This window comes from Pan paniscus, chromosome 13 (assembly GCF_029289425.2).
Source record: "Pan paniscus chromosome 13, NHGRI_mPanPan1-v2.0_pri, whole genome shotgun sequence".
In the NCBI taxonomy this organism is placed as follows: Eukaryota; Metazoa; Chordata; class Mammalia; order Primates; family Hominidae; genus Pan; species Pan paniscus.
The window spans coordinates 92,437,343-92,456,171 of NC_073262.2; the positions used below are offsets into that span (position 1 = coordinate 92,437,343).

Below are 18,829 nucleotides of genomic sequence, written 5' to 3' on the forward strand. Positions count from 1 at the left end.
AAAAAGTAGAGGGTACCCCCACAAAAAAGTTTACCTGCATACTTCTCTTTTGTAATTCTGTCTACCTAAAATATCTTCCTAATTACAAGCCCATATTAATCATTTTCTGTAAGGCCTTCCCTATTAGTATCACTTGAAAGTGACTCCTGTCTTATTTTGCTTTTCTCAAACCATGCATAGAAGTAAGTCATTATTTAAACGACCTGTAAATATGACTTTGCTGTTTCATATCTGAAACAACTTACCTATCTGAATTCTCAGGGCAGAGACCACATTTTTTCCATTGATACTCTATATAGTTTTGTACATAGTTGGTACATTACACTTGAATGGACTAGATCTGCAGAGATCAGAGTCCAGATCTCATATTATTTATCCCTTCCTATTAGATATGTAATAGGGAATATAAATTACTTGTTAATTTCACATATCTGCTTAGTGCTTGTTCGTGTAGGACCAAAATCAGTCTTGATACGTTGTCCTATCACGAAAATCAAGGATAGAAACATACAGAAGTCAAGATCAGTTTGCTAGAGTCACAAACAGAAAGGGAGAGAATTTAAAAAGACAGTAAAAGGAGAGGAAACAATTTCATGTATTCAGCCAGTATATGAGGGAAGCTAGGTATGTGGGGAGGCTATATAGAAATATATACAGAATATCATGGGTAGAAAAGCATCCATTTTTTATATAGCTTCTTGAATGTAAGAGTAATTTACATAAAAGAATAAAGTCAGTTCACTCTTCACTTTAACACTGGTTTCTAAACAACAACCTGTTTATCAGTCATGATCTGATGAAGTTTTCACAGGTTTGTAGTAACATAAGAAAAAATAAGGACAAGGTAGCACGTTTCTGATAAAATTAATTTCATTCAATATCAAGTCCATCATTTTGAGATAATGCCTTTTACACTTTTTTTAGTGTTAAAATATTCTTTATTTTACATAATGATATTTAAAGTAGTATTCGTTCTTTTATTGGTGCTAACTTGACATAACAAGCTAGCAAACCATATAGTGGTCCCCATAAATTTTTGGCCTCTGACATCTAAATGTCTGGAAGTACTGATCTGTTCTCTTAGTATGTTTTAGTTATGTAAAGAAAATAGAACTACATAGAAGTAGAAGTAATGAGACTATACCTAGGGCTCTCAGTAGAGACATTTAATTGTGGCTAATTTTTAGGGAAGGAGCACCGAAGAAAATTAAAACCTAAAATTCAACCAAAAGATTCTTTGACTTTATTACCTCCTGTAACTAACTTCATGGGACTCTTCAAAGCAACAAAAAAGACGAAGGATTCCCATAATATTTTTTCTTTTTCATCTACAATTACATCAGATATCACAAATGTATCAAGACCAAGAATAGTGTGTTTGAACCAACTTGGGAAACATGTCCAGAAAGCCAACCCAGAGCCTGCAGAAGGCTAATAAAACATTTTAGAATGAAAGGATTCCTGAGCCATCTTTTAAAAATTTTTTTATTTTTAATAATGGTAATATGCAAATAACATAACTGAATAATCTTTTTGAATGGAAGTTCTTGATCTCGATACTAAGCAGATTTTCCTTAGCATGTCTACAGGAATTTAGTGTCAGGTCAGAGTTATGGTTTCAAAAAATTAGGATTTCTGTAAACGAAGGCCTGCACTTAAACCTTAAAATTTATTGACTGACATGAGTGGTATAACTAGTGTATATATCAAGAGTTAACATTTTTAAATTGGTGTGCAAGAAGCCTGATTCAAAGTAGCTCACATGGTAACATTTATTGTAATACTTTGAGATATTTAGTAATAAATATTACAAATGTATAAGTCTTCTAAGACCCAAAATGTATACCTTAAGAAACATTTTGGCTAGGCATGGTGGCTCACACCTGTAATCCCAGCACTTCTGGAGGCCAAGGTGGGAGGATCACTTGAATTCAGCAGTTCAGGACCAGCCCAGGCAACATGCCAAGAGCCTGTCTCTACAAAAAATAGAAATAAAGTTGGCTGAGCATGGACATGCACACCTGTAGTCCCAGCTATTCAAGAGGCTAAGGCAGGAGGATTGCTTGAGTTCAGGAAGTCAGGGTTGCAGTGAGTTGTGATCTGGCTACTGTACTCCAGCTGAGGTCAGAGAGTGAGACCCTGTCTCAAAAAAAAAAAAAAAAAAAGTCTGAGAGTCAGTGGATGAAGCAGAAAAGAAAAATTAAAAAAGAAAATAAAACAAAAATTTTTTAAAAGGGAAAAAAAGTTTTCTTTAAAAATAAAATCTGAAATCATTGCCCATCAAGTACATGAGTATGGCTTTTGTGGCTAACAGTGTTGCTCATTCTCCATATTTATAGTGTCTTTGGTTTGCAACTGGAAAGGGTAATAGTCTTTGTGGCTAGAACCATATGATGTCTTTGCTCAAATAGCAATGTCTGCTTCTCCTATTTTATAGCTGCAGATAGATATGATACAAACACCTGGCTTCACTGTGTACTTTATTTTACTTACTTACTTATTTATTTATTTATTCGAGATGGAGTCTTGCTCTGTCACCCAGGCTGGAGTGCAGTGGCAGGATCTCGGCTCACTCCGCCTCCTGGGTTCAGGCAATTCTCCTGCCTCAGCCTCTTGAGTAGCTGCGGTTACAGGCGCCTGCCACCACACCTGGCTAATTTTTGTATTTTTAGTAGAGATGAGGTTTCACCATGTTGGCCAGGCTGGTCTTGAACTCCTGACATCAGGTGATCCGCCTACCTTGGCCTCCCAAAGTGCTGGGATTACAGGTGTGAGCCACTGCGCCTGGCTTCACTGTGTACTTTAAAGCTCCCCTTTTCTCCATCCACTTGCTGAATTGCCTCCATACAGTCTGAGGTTCTTGCTATAATCCATTCTCTACCTGGGCTGCAGTAAGCATTGAAAGTATATATTAATTAGCGGTTATTTTCCCCGATATGTACTTAGGGGTTTCTATGTGCTAGAGTCCAAAGTCAGTGGGTGAGTGAGTGGGTGAATGAATTATTATTTATTTATTTGTCTGTTTAAGACAGGGTCTTGCTCTGTTACCCAGGCTGGAGGGCAATAGTGCAATCATAGCTCACTGTAGCCTGTAACTCCTGGGTTCAAAGCAATCATCCCACCTCAGCCTCCTGAGTGGCTAGGGCTATAGGTCCTCGGTCTTTGTTATGTTGAGTGTGGTGGTACAGGCGTGTAGCCCTAGCTACTCAGGAAGCTGAGGTCTCTGCTGTGTTGCCCAGGCTGGTCCCGAATTCCTGGCCTCAAGTGATCCTCCTCCCTTGGCCTCCCAAAGCATTAGGATGAGCTACCATGCAAAGTTTGTGTTCTTAACCACTAAAAAATAAGAGACCTCTTTAATCTTCATATTTAATTCTAAATTATCTTAATGGTGCTGAGTCACAACTTTCTGGTGGATTGACTGAAATATAGGAAATGCGGAGGGAAATGGTCTATTTTATACTAGAAAGGGATACATATTCAAGTGATGAATTGTGTTATCCAGCACCATTAAGGATAAGAATTTATAACAATGGAAATATTAAGTTTCTGTAGATATTTTTAAAAGCCTTTAGAGAGCAACTTTTGAGCTCTGAAACTGGTTTCAGGTAGGCTCAAGACTATACTTTAGGACTATTTTCAGGTTATCAGAGTTTCTTTGCATTCAATGCCAGATATTTCCTGAGTATCTTGGCCTAGCCAGACCATCCTACCACTCCTAAAATTTATACTACTTCTCCTATAAATCTCCCCTATAAAGATTATTTTTATTGGCTGGGCATGGTGGCTCACACCTGTAATCCCAGCACTTTGGGAGGCCAAGGCGGGTGGATCACATGGTCAGGAGTTCGAGACCAGCCTAGCCAGCATGGTGAAACCCCATCTCTACTAAAAATACAAAAAATGAGCTGGGCATGGTGGTGCTTGCCGGTAGTCCCAGCTACTCGGGAGGCTGAGACAGGAGAATTGCTTGAACCTGGCAGACGGAGGTTGCAGTGAGCCGAGATCGAGCCATTGCACTCCAGTCTGGACAATAGAGCGAGACTCTGTCTAAAAAAAAAAAAAAAAAAAAAAAGATTATTTTTATTACTCCACGGTTTGTTTTTTTTTTTAAACGATGTGTGAAAAGTCAGGCCCTGGAGGCTGAAGTTGGAGGATTACATGAGCCTAGGAGTTCTACTCCAGCCTGGGCAACATAGCAAGATGCTGTCTATAAAAATCGAAATAAAAAATTACGTATGAGAAAGGCCTCCAGATATAGAGGGTTACATTCAAAGAATTGTACATTTAGTTACTTTAATCAAGGCAGAAAAACAGTGATAAGCTTATAATATTTGCAGTACAAAGTTTGGATTAAAAAAAAAATCCAAAAAAACTCCCTCATTTATTTCCATCTGATTATATACAATTTCTCAAATAACTGATGTGAAAGTATGTGGACAACTAAAGCATACAATACATACTTGAGGGATTACTTACATGTTAAAATTGTAAAACCTCAAATTATATGGATTTTAAAAAATGCATAGACATCCTATTTACTCCAGAGATGATACCTAATAACGAACTCTTAAAATTAATAACATATTATGTTAGAGAAAGTCAGCTTTTGTCTTGATTTGGAAATGTCTGCTTTGACACGACTGATCTAAAATTGCTCTCTTGAGCACATCTGTAATCCCAGCATTTTGGGAGGCTGAGGCAGGCAGATTGCCTGAGCTCAGGAGTTCAAGACCACCCTGGGCAACATGGTGAAACCCCATCTCTACTAAAAAAACAAAAAATTAGCCAGACGTGGTGATGGGCTCCTGTAGGCCCAGCTACTCAGGAGGCTGAAGCAGGAGAATCGCTTGAACCCACAAGGTAGAGGTTGCATGCAGTAAGCTGAGATCACGCCACTGCACTCCAGCCTGGGTGACAGAGGGAGATTATCTCCAAAAAATAATAATGATAAAAAAAAATAAAACTGCTCTCTCATTATAAAGTCAGGTTCTTGTTTCAGTAGGAGTTAAAAAATAGCTTCTCCTATCCTGATTTGAGGAAGTGGGGGAAAGTCCTAGGCCTGTATGATACAGGGCCAGAATTCAGCAAAATTACTGTGCTTCTTTCAAAGCTTTCTTTCTACCTGCCAGCATCAATACATTGCTTTCTCAAAAGATGTTTTATTTTGGTTTTCAATAATTAAAAGAAAAAAACTATCTTCCCTTGTAAGACTTTTAACACATTATAGTATCTCAGAAGAGCAGGTAAAACATCAAATATAAAAAAAAAAGAAATAAAATCTTGATGAATAATTAATATTATATATCTTCTACAATTTGATACACAAAACAATAAAAACTTAATTTTAACCTTAATACTACCTTTAGGGACTTTTTTGAACAGCAGAAATCATATCTCCATTTTTAATTGTGGTACTTTTATGGAAGCTTCTCCAACTTCTTTTGATATGTCTACTCCAAGAGGACATCTACATCATAAGCAGACAAATCGTATTATTTATTTGCTTCATGATCCATCACTAGTTCTGCAGACTATTTGCTTAGAATTCTGATGGTATAAATATCAAATATTTAATTCATCATATGTGGTGATGATTCTTAAATACTTACAAATATACTGGGACCTCAAGTCAGGATAATGAAAGCTAGTCTCATTAATAAGAAATCTAAATTTTGAGATGTTTTTGAAAGAAACAGTTTTGCTGTTCTCAAATACTGTAAATAAGTTAAAAACATAAAATGAAATATAAAAATAATGAAAAATATCTTATAATTCTCTACAAAGCTAAAAAGGTAAAAACATTTTTGCCACACAGCTAAAGTCAAAACTGTATCCATTCACATTTTAGAAATGTCCTAAGTTTCTATAGGTTCTTCTCTGAAGTTTCAAAAGCTGCCTTGCCCCTTTTCTACCATCCTTTGCCATTACTAGCCAAAGAGGTCTTAGTTCCTGCTGTCTTTTTCTGTTCCTCCTCAGTAACTAATTTTTGCTTCAGATTTCTGCTTTTCTACCATGGTGTCCAAGATAAGGCTTTGCTTTGACTGACTCCCAACCTGGAAAAAGCCATTATCTCCAGCCTCAACACTGCCACAAGGGGGCATAACTGAATCAGAGGATATACTCTATATGGAGACAAGGTATCAAAGGGATGCCTTCCGGTACTACTAACTCAATTCAGTTCATTCATCATCAGCATACATGTAATTCATATATAGCACAACTGTCAAGTTACGGAATATAATGCTGACAAGTTGTGTTTTTTTTTTTTTTTTTTTTTGAGATGGAGTCTCACTCTGTCACCCGGGCTGGAGTGCAGTGGCGTGATCTTGGCTTACTGCAACCTCCGCCTCGAGGATTCAGGCAATTCTCCTGCCTCAGCCTCCCGAGTAGCTGCGATTACAGGCGCCTGCCACTACGCCTGGCTAATTTTTGTATTTTCAGTAGAGACGGGGTTTCACCATGTTGGCCAGGCTGGTCTCGAACTCCTAACCTCAGATGATCTGCCCACCTCAGCCTCCCAAAGTGCTGGGATTACAGGCATGAGCCACCGTGCCTGGCCAATGCTGACAAGTTTTAAAACATCAGATGAAACAGTGTTCAAAATATAATTATGTTAGATTATGAAAATAATTGTCTTTTACTATTCCAGAATTAAAACAGAATTTGATAGTAATTTGAAAAACCAGCCAGGTGTGGTGGCTCACACCTGTCATCCCAGCATTTTGGGAGGCCGAGGTGGGTGGATCACTTGAGGCCTGGAGTTCGAGACCAGCCTGGCCAATGTGGCAAAACCCAAAAACTAAAAATACAAAAAATGAGCTGGGCACAGCTGTGTGAACCTGTAATTAATTCCAGCTACTCAGGAGGCTAAGGCATGACAATCACTTGAATATGGGAAGCAGAGGTTGCAGTGAGCCGAGAATGCGCCACTGCACTCTAGCCTGGGTGACACTAAGACTCTAAAAAAAAAAAGAAAAAAAGTAAAAGAAAAAACTGTGCTATTCACTGGAACTTTGATTTGGGAGAGGAAATAAGGCTTGCAGGAAACAGCTATCTTTCGGCCAATTCTCAACTGCCTGTGTAAGAGCATAATCACAACCCACTCTCACACCTGAATGCTTTCTGCATGTTTTCCTTAAATTTCCCAGCATACTTGCTGGTTCTGAGATGTTCTTGACATTGCAAAAGTCCAGGCCATGGACATAGTTTACATTCTAGTTCCAAAGGAGGGAATTCATCACCCTTACTCATGACCTGTTTCTAACTCACCTAAACTTGCCAAGATTTTTATAATTTGATACTGTAGCAAAAATATTTCTCATATGGTATCAACCTTAACTAGGTTCATGAAAGAAATTTATGTAACTTTCCTTCAAGTACCACCAGAATGTCAATGAAAACCTCATATATAAAGGCAAAATCCAGGCTTTGTCTTAAGTAATGTAACTTGCATAAAGATCATGAATGATACCACATACTTTGGTTCATAGCGGATGCCTTCTATGTCATGTAAAATGCCCAAGCCAGCACGTAGTCTTTCAATACCATTCCTAAATAAGAAGCATTAAAATAAAATCAATAGCTCCAAGATCTGAAGGAAGAAGGCATAGTATGATAAAATGGCAATTAATATTTACATAGTTATGAGTGAAGCATGTATATCCTGTGGCTTACCATGCAATCATAATGCCATTATCAGTGCATAGTCTGGGAGGAGGACACAACAAAGTGCACTGTGTTGCGTTTGTTAAAATTTCCAGAGCTCTGCGGATATAGAAGTTACTTGCGACACCACCAGATGCAACCTGAAGGAATTGAGAAAACCAAAATAACTATCATATATGGATATGAACCAAGCTGCTAATTAAACCTGGAGAAAAATATCAGCATTAAACAATAATAAACTATCCCATTTTGAGATGGGTAATGGGCAGATGACATATCTATATAATAAAAATTCGGAAAGAAAAAAATTACTAACAATTCTAATAGCATACAAACATTACTAGCATTTTTGTATATTTTCTTCCAACCTTTCATCTAAATATTTATTTAATATAATTACAATCATAGTACACTACTATTTTAGACCCTGAAATTTTTATTATTTTGTGCATTTTACTACGTAACTCTGAAAAAATTATTCTTTGATATCCATGTAAAATTCCATCTATGAATTACTACCATTTAAACATTTTCCCACTTTAGTTTATAATTTTTAAATGAATAAAGTTTAAGATACAGTTAAACAGGATGTTTGTCAAGGCTTTTAAGCACAATTAAAGGGATTTCGGCTGGTACAATATAGTGGATTATCAGAACTTTATCAACATTAGTGTCACGAAAGTTGGTATACCACCTCCCACTGCTAAATTTGATTGGCTTATTAAAAAAACAAACAAACAAAGGGATTTCATCAAAGGATGAAGGAAATCCACCTATTTTTCTAAAAATAGTGATAGCAGTTACTGCATTTACTTTCTTTATTGTAAGCCCTCTTTTAAATCCAACAAGAAGATGCAAAATTAGACTTATGTGCCATAGAAGCTATACAGCTGTCCCATAAAGCTGCCTAACTAGTACAAGAAATGGCTGTTAGTCTTTCCTATCCTGCATAATTTCATACTGTCAGGGCTAGCATAAGGCATAAAGATCTGTTCATCCTAAACACAAGGTCAAGGTCTTGGGAAAAAAGTAACATATTGCAAAGTGTAACTATTACTATAAAATGAGATAAAACTTACCAGTACTGCATTATTTTGAGGTAACAAGTCTCTCTGCTTACAAAACAGAATAGCCCGATGTGTTCTTTTCACAAGATGACATGCCATTGTGTGCTGTACTGTGGCAGCAATGTCTGCAGCTGAAGACAGGATTTGCCCCTTCTCAATACCTGCAGAAATGAGCAGCTATTTTTAGGCACAATCCAGGAATATTTATCTGTTCAACTTTACTAATTAGAAATATACCTTCCTCTTTTTCCTTTTTCATTATTATTTTATCAGTAACGTGTTGAAGTCCAGTAAAAGAAAAATCACAATTTTTAGCATGATGCAAGGGAGGTTTGATGTCAAAATGAAATCTATTTCCTTGTTTGGCCAAATGTTCTATGGCTTTCCCACCACTCATGGTGGAGCACTCTGGATGTTTTATTAAAGAAAGTCTTCTTGCCACCTATCAAAGAAACATATTTTTTAGAGTCATAAAATTAAATACTGTGAAACGAAAAGATGCAAAGGAAATAAATTGAAAATTACTAACAAAACAAAAAACCCCTGAATGAATAAAACATGCTATACTTTGGCAAATATAGACTATAGCTGATATTCAGGTAAGCAGACAACCCTGTTCCTTATGATGACCTGAACAATAAGAGGCCAATCACTGCCCCTGTCTATGTTTGCTCTTCTATTGGGGTTGGAAAATGGGCTTGAAGTTGACAATAACTGCTTAATGATGAACGTCAATAATAAGAACTTGTCCTATACTTCCTATTATTTCACTGTGGGAAGCAGTGTTTTGTTTGTTTGTTTGTTTGTTTTCCTATATATGGCAGTAGCCTCTGTAGTATTCTGAAACAAAGGGGGGCGGGGGGGACCCTGTCTGTGGTGTAGGTAATTGTGTGATTTAATTCTGTGCATTGCATCTTTAATGTCCTTATGTTAATCTATATATATTCTCTTACTTTACCTTTTTTGCAGTATGTTAGTTTACGAAGCACGTTCTTTCACATACATTATTTGGCAAAATACATAACTGTATCTGCAAACTATTTCAGCCTTTATGTACAGATATGAACCTCTTACCATTTTATTAAGAAAGCCTAAGAATTATAAAATTGTGTACTACTCTTTCTATTTTTTCTTACCATATGTGAATTTTTTTCAGTTTACTAAGATAAAATTCAGAAATATTTAGGTGAATGGTGGTAGCACATCTATTGCTACTTAGTTGAAATGGACAACATAACAAAAAAGAATGGAGAAATTAATTCTTAATTACCTTGTCAAGCATGTCACCTGGTGCTATGTCCAAAGACTTTCCAAGAAGCAGAAAATCTGAAACTCCTTGAACTAATGCCAACAGACAGTGACCTCCAGAAATCAAAAGAACTAAAAAAGGAAATTCTACTTTATTGGTCAACCTAATAGTAAGTGCATGAGCCTCCATATGATGAATGGGAATGAATGGCTTTTTTAACTGTCCTACCAGCTGTAAGCTAAATGATAAGCCCACTCCCAGGCTTAAAGCAAGTCCTGGTTTTATGGTAGTTGCAATTGCTGAGAGGTCACTTGGAGAGATTCTACTGGCAGAAAGAGCTTCTTGTACTATTCGTTGAATATTTTCTCTGTGAAGCTGTTGAGCTGCTGGAGGAACAATCCCACCTGTTCTGAAAGAAAGAAAGACAGCATTTTGTAGTTTTAAGATTGTAAAAATGAAGAAAAATGATATTACAGCTAAAAGCATGTCTTCAAGTTAATCATTATATAGCTGAGTAAGTCAAGTATTTTCTAATTGCCTTCTAACATAGCACACTATGGTTAAAACTCAGTAAGCAGTAATTAAGGGGATAATGTTTCTGACTTTTTCAATTTATGCACAACAGACTCCCATGGATTTGTTTGTTGACAAATGAAATCACCAAAATAATCTTGTAAAGCATTCCACACAAGTTTTGAGCATGGGAAGGACAGGAAAAAATTGTATTTAAGGAAAATTAATTTCCTTGCTGAGAGAAGATTTTAAGAGAGATTACTGCGAAAGTATTTGTGTAAAATGATTATATCTTAAACTGGGCGATTGTGGGAATGGAAAGAAAGGGACAGAGAACCTGAAGAACTGTAATAACTAACTGAATATAAAGGGACAGGGGGACTAAGGCATCAAAGTTTGTGCAGCTATTCAGCTGGAATGACTGGGAGAAAAATTCTAAAAGAGAAACATGAAGACAGTTTTATAAAGACGATGAGTTTATTTTAAAACACATTCCACTTGAGGTCACAGCAGGATAGCAGATAGCTTGCAATCCTGAAATACAGTTTGGGAATCTGGTGCTCAGAGTTTGTAATTTGGATTTTTGGTCCATGTAGGATGGTGGATGGCCACTCCAAATGTCAAGTGTAAAGAACTAAGAGACAAATTTGCTAGCAACAAATTTGCTACCATGTGATTGATTTACAATATGAGAACTAGAGCAATAAAATAGAGTCTGCAAAACGCACTGCTAGTTTCAAAAAAAAAAATCATCTTCCAATATTTGATGTTGCAAGATCTACTAGTTCTATGTGTAGAAATGAAAATCCTCAGTAAGTGCATTCAATGAATATTTGCTGAGTAATTAAAATATTGTTTCAGGCAATGAGGGGGATATAAATGAAATGATCTGATTTCAACACATCCACATTGTAATATAATTTTCCTTAATTCTTCAAAGCTACTTTTTCTCTTATATTCCTCATCTTTGTTAGTGGCATCAAATAACCCTTGGGTTTCAAAGTTCATCTTTACTTCCTTTCTCTCCCTCACTCTCCGCATTTAAGTTTATCACCACTCCCACTGCCAAGTCTCAAAAGCCCTCATCTCAGTCTGTTCAACAGTCTTCTAATTGTACTTTCCTAACTATGTCCTTTGATCCTTAGAGCCCATCCTATATTGCTGCCAGAGAATACTCTAAAGCACATGCTACCACTGTTATTCCCCTACTCAAAACCTTTAGTTTCATGGAATTTGGGAGACATCAAATCCAAATTCTCTCCCTGCAACTCATTTCTTCCTTCTCTGTCTTGCCTCCCTCCCTTCCTTTCTATGCCTTTTCTGTGTATTTTATCTTCCAGGGATTATGCTAAACACTAGGGCCAAATAAGAACATGGCTTTATTCTCAAAGAATTAATAATAACCATGTATTTTTGTCTATGACTTGTAGACAGTATGGAGTGTGGATTATGGAACAAAGCTAACAAAGAGGCAGGGAAACCACTGAGGCTTGAAGCTATAGCCAAGAGTCTGTGCAAAAGACAATAAGGGATTGAACTCAGTCAGTGAGAAGGGAGAGGAAAGTTGCAAAAAATATTTGGGAGATGGATTTACTATGAATGGATGACTGATTTGGATGTGGAATGGTGAGGGAGAAGTCAAGGGTGTCCTTCAGGTTTCTGGCTTGGAAGAAGGGACTCCTCCTGCCAAGTAATCCTCTATTATTGCATTTTCCATGCTGTTTCACAATGATCTGCTTACTGTCTTCTTCATTTTTACTGATGGTAGTAGTAGAACTACTATTGTTACTAAGAGCTAGCTTGTATTCAGCCCTTTCTATTCAAGAAGAATGCCCTAAAAGCTTTAAAGGAATTCACACTTAATATTCACAACACTAATTTGAGTTAGTGGTCATTATTATCATTTTACAGATAAGGAAACTGAGGCACAAAAAACTGTGCACAGTATCAAATGTAGTAAATGGGTGAACCAGAATATAAGCCTAGTAAATGGCTGAACCAGAATATAAGCCTACACTCTAACCGACTTATATGGTGAGCTGTTCAAAGGCAAGGGTCATATGTCTCATTTATATTTGTATCCCAAATGCCCTAAGTATTGCCTGGCAGCTATAGGTATTCAAAAAATGCTGAGATGAGCAAGGTGGATGGTATCACTGAAGCCTGTTTGCCCAGTAGTCTCCTCAAGTGACCTATGCTCTAGCTAAACTGAATGTCTAGAACTTTCTCACTTCTTTTGCCTTTGCTGACAATGCTCACTTAGTGATATGGTTTGGATCTGTGTCCCTGCCCAAATCTCATGTAGAATGGTAATTCCCAATGTTGAAGATGGGGCCTGGTGGGAGGTGACTACATCATGGGGGCATATTTTCCCCTTGGTACTGTGTCGCGATAGTCAATGAGTTCTCATGAGATCTTGTTGTTTAAAAGTGTGGGCCGGGAGCGGTGGTTCACGCCTGTAATCCCAGCACTTTGGGAGGCCGAGGTGGGCGGATCACTTGAGGTCGGGAGTTTGAGACAGCCTGACCAACATGGAGAAACCCCGTCTCTACTAAAAATACAAAATTAGCTGGGCATGGTGGCGCATGCCTATAATCCCAGCTATTCTGAAGGCTGAGAGGGGAGAATCGCTTGAACCCGGGAGGCGGAGGTTGTGATGAGCCAAGATTGCACCATTGCACTCTGGTCTGGGCAACAAGAGCAAAACTCCATCTCAAAAGAAAAAAAAAAGTGTGTAGCACCTCACCCCCCCTCTCCCGGTCCTGCTCCTGCCATGTAAGACGCCTACTCCCAATTTGCCTTCCGCCATGAGTAAAAGCTCCCTGGGGCCTCCCCAGAAGCAGATGCTGCCACGCTTCCTACACAGCCTGTGGAAACATGAACCAATTAAACCTCTTTTCTTTATAAATTACCCAGTCTCAGGTATTTCGTTATAGCAGTGCAAGAATGAACTAACACAGCCAGGTTATAATATTCTTTCCATCTCCATTCACTGAAGGCCTAATGAAAGGCCACTGAACACCTGTGATGTGTCAAACATTGTGTTAGGCACTAGGCATAGCATAGTGATTAATATAGACATGGCCCCTGTCACCATGGCACTTAGACTCTACTGAGAGAGATTATACATACACAAGCAAATGTATAAATTGTGAAAGTATTACAAAGAAAATATGCAGGGTATGATGATACAGAATAAATAGGATGGGAGTACCTAATTTAGATAAAGTGGTCAGGGTAGTCCTTTCTGTGCCATTAACTTTTACATGTTCAAAAGTTCAGTGCACTCAGGAAAAACTGAAAGGACTGTGAAGCTGAGGCACAGTAATAATAGTTACTGTCTGCACCACTTGTTTTTCCTTATGCTATGCTGCCTTGCGCTATTAATTCTCCTTGTAGGTCTAGACATCATGTCTCCATAATCAAGTTAAGCTTCCTTAAACCAAGGACTTTGCAGTACTTCACAGTGCCTTACTAATATCCAACACAGTCCCTTTCACATAGTTATTGTTTGAGGCTTAATCTGCCTCTTTACATTATTTCTAATGCCACCCTCCCGTAATTCTATGAGGCAGATGTTAATTTTCCTTTTTTTTTTTTTTTGAGACGGACTCTCACTCTGTCGCCCGGGCTGGAGTCCAATGGCGCGATCTCTGCTCACTGCAAGCTCCACCTCCCGGGTTCACGCCATTCTCCTGCCTCAGCCTCCCAAGTAGCTGCGACTACAGGCGCCCGCCACCACGCCTGGCTAATTTTTTTTGTATTTTTAGTAGAGATGGGGTTTCACCATGTTAGCCAGGATGGTCTCAATCTCCTGACCTCGTGGTCCACTCGCCTCGGCCTCCCAAAGTGATGCGATTACAGGCGTGAGCCACAGCGTCCAGCCAATTTTCCTATTTTACTGATGTGAAAACAGAATCAGAGAGGATATGGAATTTGCCTACAGTTACAGAGCCAATACCAAGTGCTTAATTCAGGATTCAAATACAGGACTGTGATTCCAAAATACCAGGCTTTTTCACTATTCAGGTGTTGTAAATTGATAGCTTAAAGGTATACTCATCTGTAGAGTATTTTATTTTATTTTATTCTTATTTATTTATTTATTTTTTTAGTATTTATTGATCACTCTTGGGTGTTTCTCGGAGAGGGGGATTTGGCAGGGTCATAGGACAATAGTGGAGAGAAGGTCAGCAGATAAACATGTGAACAAAGGTCTCTGGTTTTCCTAGGCAGAGGACTCTGCGGCCTTCTGCAGTGTTTGTGTCCCTGGGTACTTGAGATTAGGGAGTGGTGATGACTCTTAACGAGTATGCTGCCTTCAAGCATCTGTCTAACAAAGCACATCTTGCACCGCCCTTAATCCATTTAACCCTGAGTTGACACAGCACATGTTTCAGAGAGCACGGGGTTGGGGGTAAGGTTATAGATTAACAGCATCCCAAGGCAGAAGGATTTTTCTTCGTATAGAACAAAATGGAGTCTCCTATGTCTACTTCTTTCTACACAGACACAGTAACAATCTGATCTCTCTTTCTTTTCCCCACATTTCCCCCTTTTCTATTCGACAAAACCGCCATTGTCATCATGGCCCGTTCTCAATGAACTGTTGGGTACACCTCCCAGACGGGGTGGCAGCTGGGCAGAGGGGCTCCTCACTTCCCAGACGTGGCGGCCAGGCGGAGGGGCCCCCACCCCCAAGACGGGGCGGCTGCCGGGCAGAGGCGCCCCCACCTCCCAGACGGGGCGGCTGCCGGACGGGGGCACCCCCCACCTCCCAAGAGTATTTTAATATATTCTAAATTAGCTACTAATGTAAAAAATCTGCAAATACGACATTAACAATCTGGATTTCCAGCCGGGCGCGGTGTCTCACGCCTGTAATCCCCGCACTTTGGGAGGCCGAGGTAGGTGGATCAAGAGGTCAGGAGATTGAGACCATCCTGGCCAACATGGTGAAACCCCGTCTCTACTAAAATGCAAAAAATCAGCTGGGCGTGGTGGTGCGTGCAGGTAGTCCCAGCTACTTGGGAGGCTGAGACAGGGGAATCGTTTGAACTCGAGAGGCGGAGATTACAGTGAGCCGAGATCATGCCACTGCACTCCAGCCTGGTGACAGAGTGAGACTCTGTCTCACCAAAAAAAAAAAAAAAAAAAAAATCTGGATTTCCATTTTTCCTTGAAAATTATAATTAATAACACAGGTCCTGCATTCCCACATGACAACTGGCTAGAGCTGAGTAGTGACCTCCTCCAGACATTTTTCACTTTTTATCTTGTCCATTTATTTAGGTAACCTGCCTGGTAGTCCTCTACAAACATCACAGTTTATAATCCTTGCACCATTCTATGCTTTAATACAATAGTGTATTATTATTTATTTAAGTACTAATACAAGTTATATGTATAAATATGAACAGGATTTTTTTTTCAATGACTAACAGTTTTCCTAGGACTTCAGCTGAGACCATGAAACATAGAAGTGGAGAAAAGAAGGAATGCATTACTGAAGGAAAATCAATAAATACGGAAGCTGGGAATGAGCTCAGTTTCTTTTGGCAACAGGATTAGTTAAGGTTGGGACCTTATTGTGAAGACCCTTAAAAGCCAGGAGGAAGTGTTTGAGGTTTTCTATAGCAGTTATTAAAAGTGTTTGCAAAAAGGAATAAGACAGTAGCTCCTGCAAACTTTTATATATGACAAATACAAAAGAATGATTTTACTTTTTCCAAAAAAGTGGAAATGACTAAGATAATGTCTACTTACCTTAAATGAACTTCAGTTTGGGAATGTATTGCTTCTCCCAACACATTTCCAGTTTCATCCACCACAGCAGCTGCTGTATCATCACAACTGGTTTCAATTCCCAATACTATTTTATGAAGAAATAGTGTTCCAGGATGAAAATTAAAACTTCTTAAAAATTCATAAACTTTCCTTTTTGATGGTTTAAAAAAAACTCCTGCAGTCTTAGTCAAGATTAGCATACTTACTCTATAGATAATTCCTGAAAAAGAATTACAGAAACAACTTATTATTTGCAACTGACATTAGCCAGCTTATTTTTCAATATATAGTTTTACAGAATTACAGGAAAGTTTGTAAAAGTCACCAAAAGTTTGTAAAGGCTATAGCAACATGGGAATATAAATAATATTATGAATGAATATAATGTTCTCCAAGGGGGAAAACAGGGGTCAGATATAAAATTTTTTAGTATTATTATTACTTGCATGCTGTTCCTACCAAAAGACTTATTATTAAGACAGCTAATATAAAGTACAATAATTGATAGAGTCCTCTGAAAAGTGCTATTTATTTTTTGACAGCTAAAATTAAGACAAAATGTGGATTTTCTAAAAAGAATCAAACAACAAAGGCAGATGGAACAGATAAAAATACTGTTAATGTATTCCATCTCCTAAAAACATCTTTCAAAATAAAACTGGATCATTTGGTTCAAAAACAAGAGTTAACATAAACACACACACGCCAACTGCAACCTAACACCTATTTTATCCTTAATTACAATCTTTGGAATTAAATCTCCACTTTTTGCTACAGGTTTTGTCATAACAAGGATCTTCCCAAATCCTTTTCCCCCAAAATAATAGCAGCCCATCACTAAAGCACACTAGTATTTTCACACTGCGAAGCACCTAATTTTATGCCCCCAGATCATCCGTTCTAAAACTTTCTGGGTGTTAAAGCAGGGCCTTTCTCCACCACACTAAAGGGACACGGCATCCCAGGGATTAGAGATGAGCGACCTATTTGCAGAAGGCAGTTGCGGGCAGTGCAGCCCAGACAGACACAACCTAGAGGAATTAGATTTGCATTAACAAAATCTGGACAAGGAGGATTGTACGAAGCACTACCCTTTCGGGCCAAGAAAGCTGCAGGGTGAACCCACGTGACTTGGGTAGCGCTGGTCTCCTGTCGGCTGTAGGGCGGCGACGGGCGCAAACTGGAACCGCTTTTCCAGGTGCGCAAAAGCCTCAGTGGGGTGAAGAGTGAGCAATTTCACCCACCTTCCTCTTGGGCGGCAGTAGCTAGCACTTGTCTCCTTTCCCTACTAAAGACTGTCGACTGCCCTTATTGCTGCAGGAGAAAGCCCGAACCTGGCGCCCGGAAGTGATGTCATCGTAACTGTGCAAGGTCCCGTCCAGAGCTGGCTGCTGTTCCGCTAGCGAGCGGCATGCTTAGTGAAGAAAAGCTTAAAGGCCGTCTTTGCCCAAAACGCTCTCTGTGCGCGCCTGCATTTCCCCCAGATTTGCAGGTGATGAGAGTTCTGTAAAATTACACAGCTAGTGACTGATCCAGCGGAGGCCGAATACAGGTTTGTCTGACTACACAACATCAAGTTCCAAACACTAAGCTACATTAAAAAGAAATTTTTTTTTTGCCCTTGGCTGGGATTTGGTTGCTACTGTGAGAAAAGGATGGGGTAGGTTATTCGTCATTCATTTTTAAGGGAACTACCATCAAATCTAAACGTAGGGGTGAGGTACCTGATACTTTCATCGGAGAAATAGGATGGAATCTAGCGGCGCCCCCTAGCAGGGTTACCAAAGAACGGAAGTGTTTCTCGTCGGACAGTGTAAACCGTTTCTCCCACTTCACTAGGAAGAAAGGGGCTGGCTTATTTTTACAATTAAAAAAAAAAAAAAAAAACCTCGGGAGACTGAGGCAGGAGAACTGCTTGAACTGGGACCCGGGAGGCGGAGGTAGCAGTGAGCCGAGATCGCGCCACTGCACTCCAGCCTGAGCTACAGAGCGAGACTCTGTCTCAAAATAAAAAAAAAATAAAAAAAAAAAGGCTGTGGTAAATATTCAGTTGCCTTAAACTATCCTATTTTCATAATGCATTATATTGTCCTTCCTTACTATGTACACGAAATTCAGCATGGTATGTTTTCAAAGTCTTGCACCTGCTTTTTTTTTTTTTTTTTTCTTTTATTGGTTTGTGAACTTTGTTTTGAACATTGTTTGGACAGATTTATTCCAAGAGTCAGGCTTTTCCCCTGCTGGTATTTAAGATTTTAGTAAGCAAGGACCTTAGAATCCACTGTTGTACAGGGCTGGCATATATACCTGCACTTTGCACGTTGTGAAGCTCTGGGTATAAAAGATGAGTAAATCCCATAACAACATGTTGGGAAGCCACAGAGTACAGTCTAGAGGTGGATACAGATAAATAAGTAAATAATTACCAGAATATGGTTGAGGTTTTTTAGTTGGAACTTATGTTTTTCAAAAATTTCATTTATGTGTAACAATAATGATAAAGTGGCACTATGTACCAGGCACCTGCTGTAGATTAATTTCTTTCAAA

General features: G+C 38.7%; 2 protein-coding genes across 13 annotated transcripts in view; one reads left to right on the forward strand and one right to left on the reverse strand.

Annotated features, from left to right (window-relative positions):
- ANKAR (ankyrin and armadillo repeat containing) overlaps nucleotides 1-1,458 on the forward strand; it is a 75,292-nt gene extending 73,834 nt beyond the window's left edge. For all 3 annotated transcript variants that reach the window (XM_063595476.1, XM_008950582.7, XM_055108873.3), the window contains one exon: nucleotides 1,188-1,458. In XM_063595476.1, the coding sequence (XP_063451546.1) occupies nucleotides 1,188-1,435 (248 nt within the window). In that variant the 3' untranslated portion in view covers nucleotides 1,436-1,458. The remainder of the gene's footprint in view (nucleotides 1-1,187) is intronic.
- Nucleotides 1,459-1,471: 13 nt separating this feature from the next.
- On the reverse strand, nucleotides 1,472-17,657 carry OSGEPL1 (O-sialoglycoprotein endopeptidase like 1). Of its 10 annotated transcripts, none has more exons than XR_010109527.1 (9): nucleotides 17,526-17,657; nucleotides 16,261-16,501; nucleotides 10,003-10,390; nucleotides 8,970-9,174; nucleotides 8,745-8,893; nucleotides 7,675-7,805; nucleotides 7,479-7,550; nucleotides 2,498-2,886; nucleotides 1,472-2,139 (listed from the first exon to the last, which is right to left on the reverse strand). XR_010109527.1 is itself a non-coding variant. In XM_034954655.3 (9 exons), the coding sequence occupies exons 2-8, from the start codon at nucleotides 16,479-16,481 to the stop codon at nucleotides 5,389-5,391; spliced, it is 1,245 nt and encodes a 414-aa protein (XP_034810546.1). In that variant the 5' UTR covers nucleotides 16,482-16,501; nucleotides 17,526-17,657; the 3' UTR covers nucleotides 1,472-2,143; nucleotides 5,361-5,388. The 10 variants fall into 10 exon arrangements, 8 of the variants coding, with proteins under 8 accessions (XP_034810546.1, XP_057157442.1, XP_063451561.1 ...); XM_034954655.3 differs by lacking the exon at nucleotides 2,498-2,886 and adding an exon at nucleotides 5,361-5,467 and having other exon boundaries at nucleotides 1,472-2,143; XM_057301459.2 differs by lacking the exon at nucleotides 2,498-2,886 and adding an exon at nucleotides 5,361-5,467 and having other exon boundaries at nucleotides 1,472-2,143; nucleotides 17,408-17,617.
- Nucleotides 17,658-18,829: the final 1,172 nt, after the last annotated feature.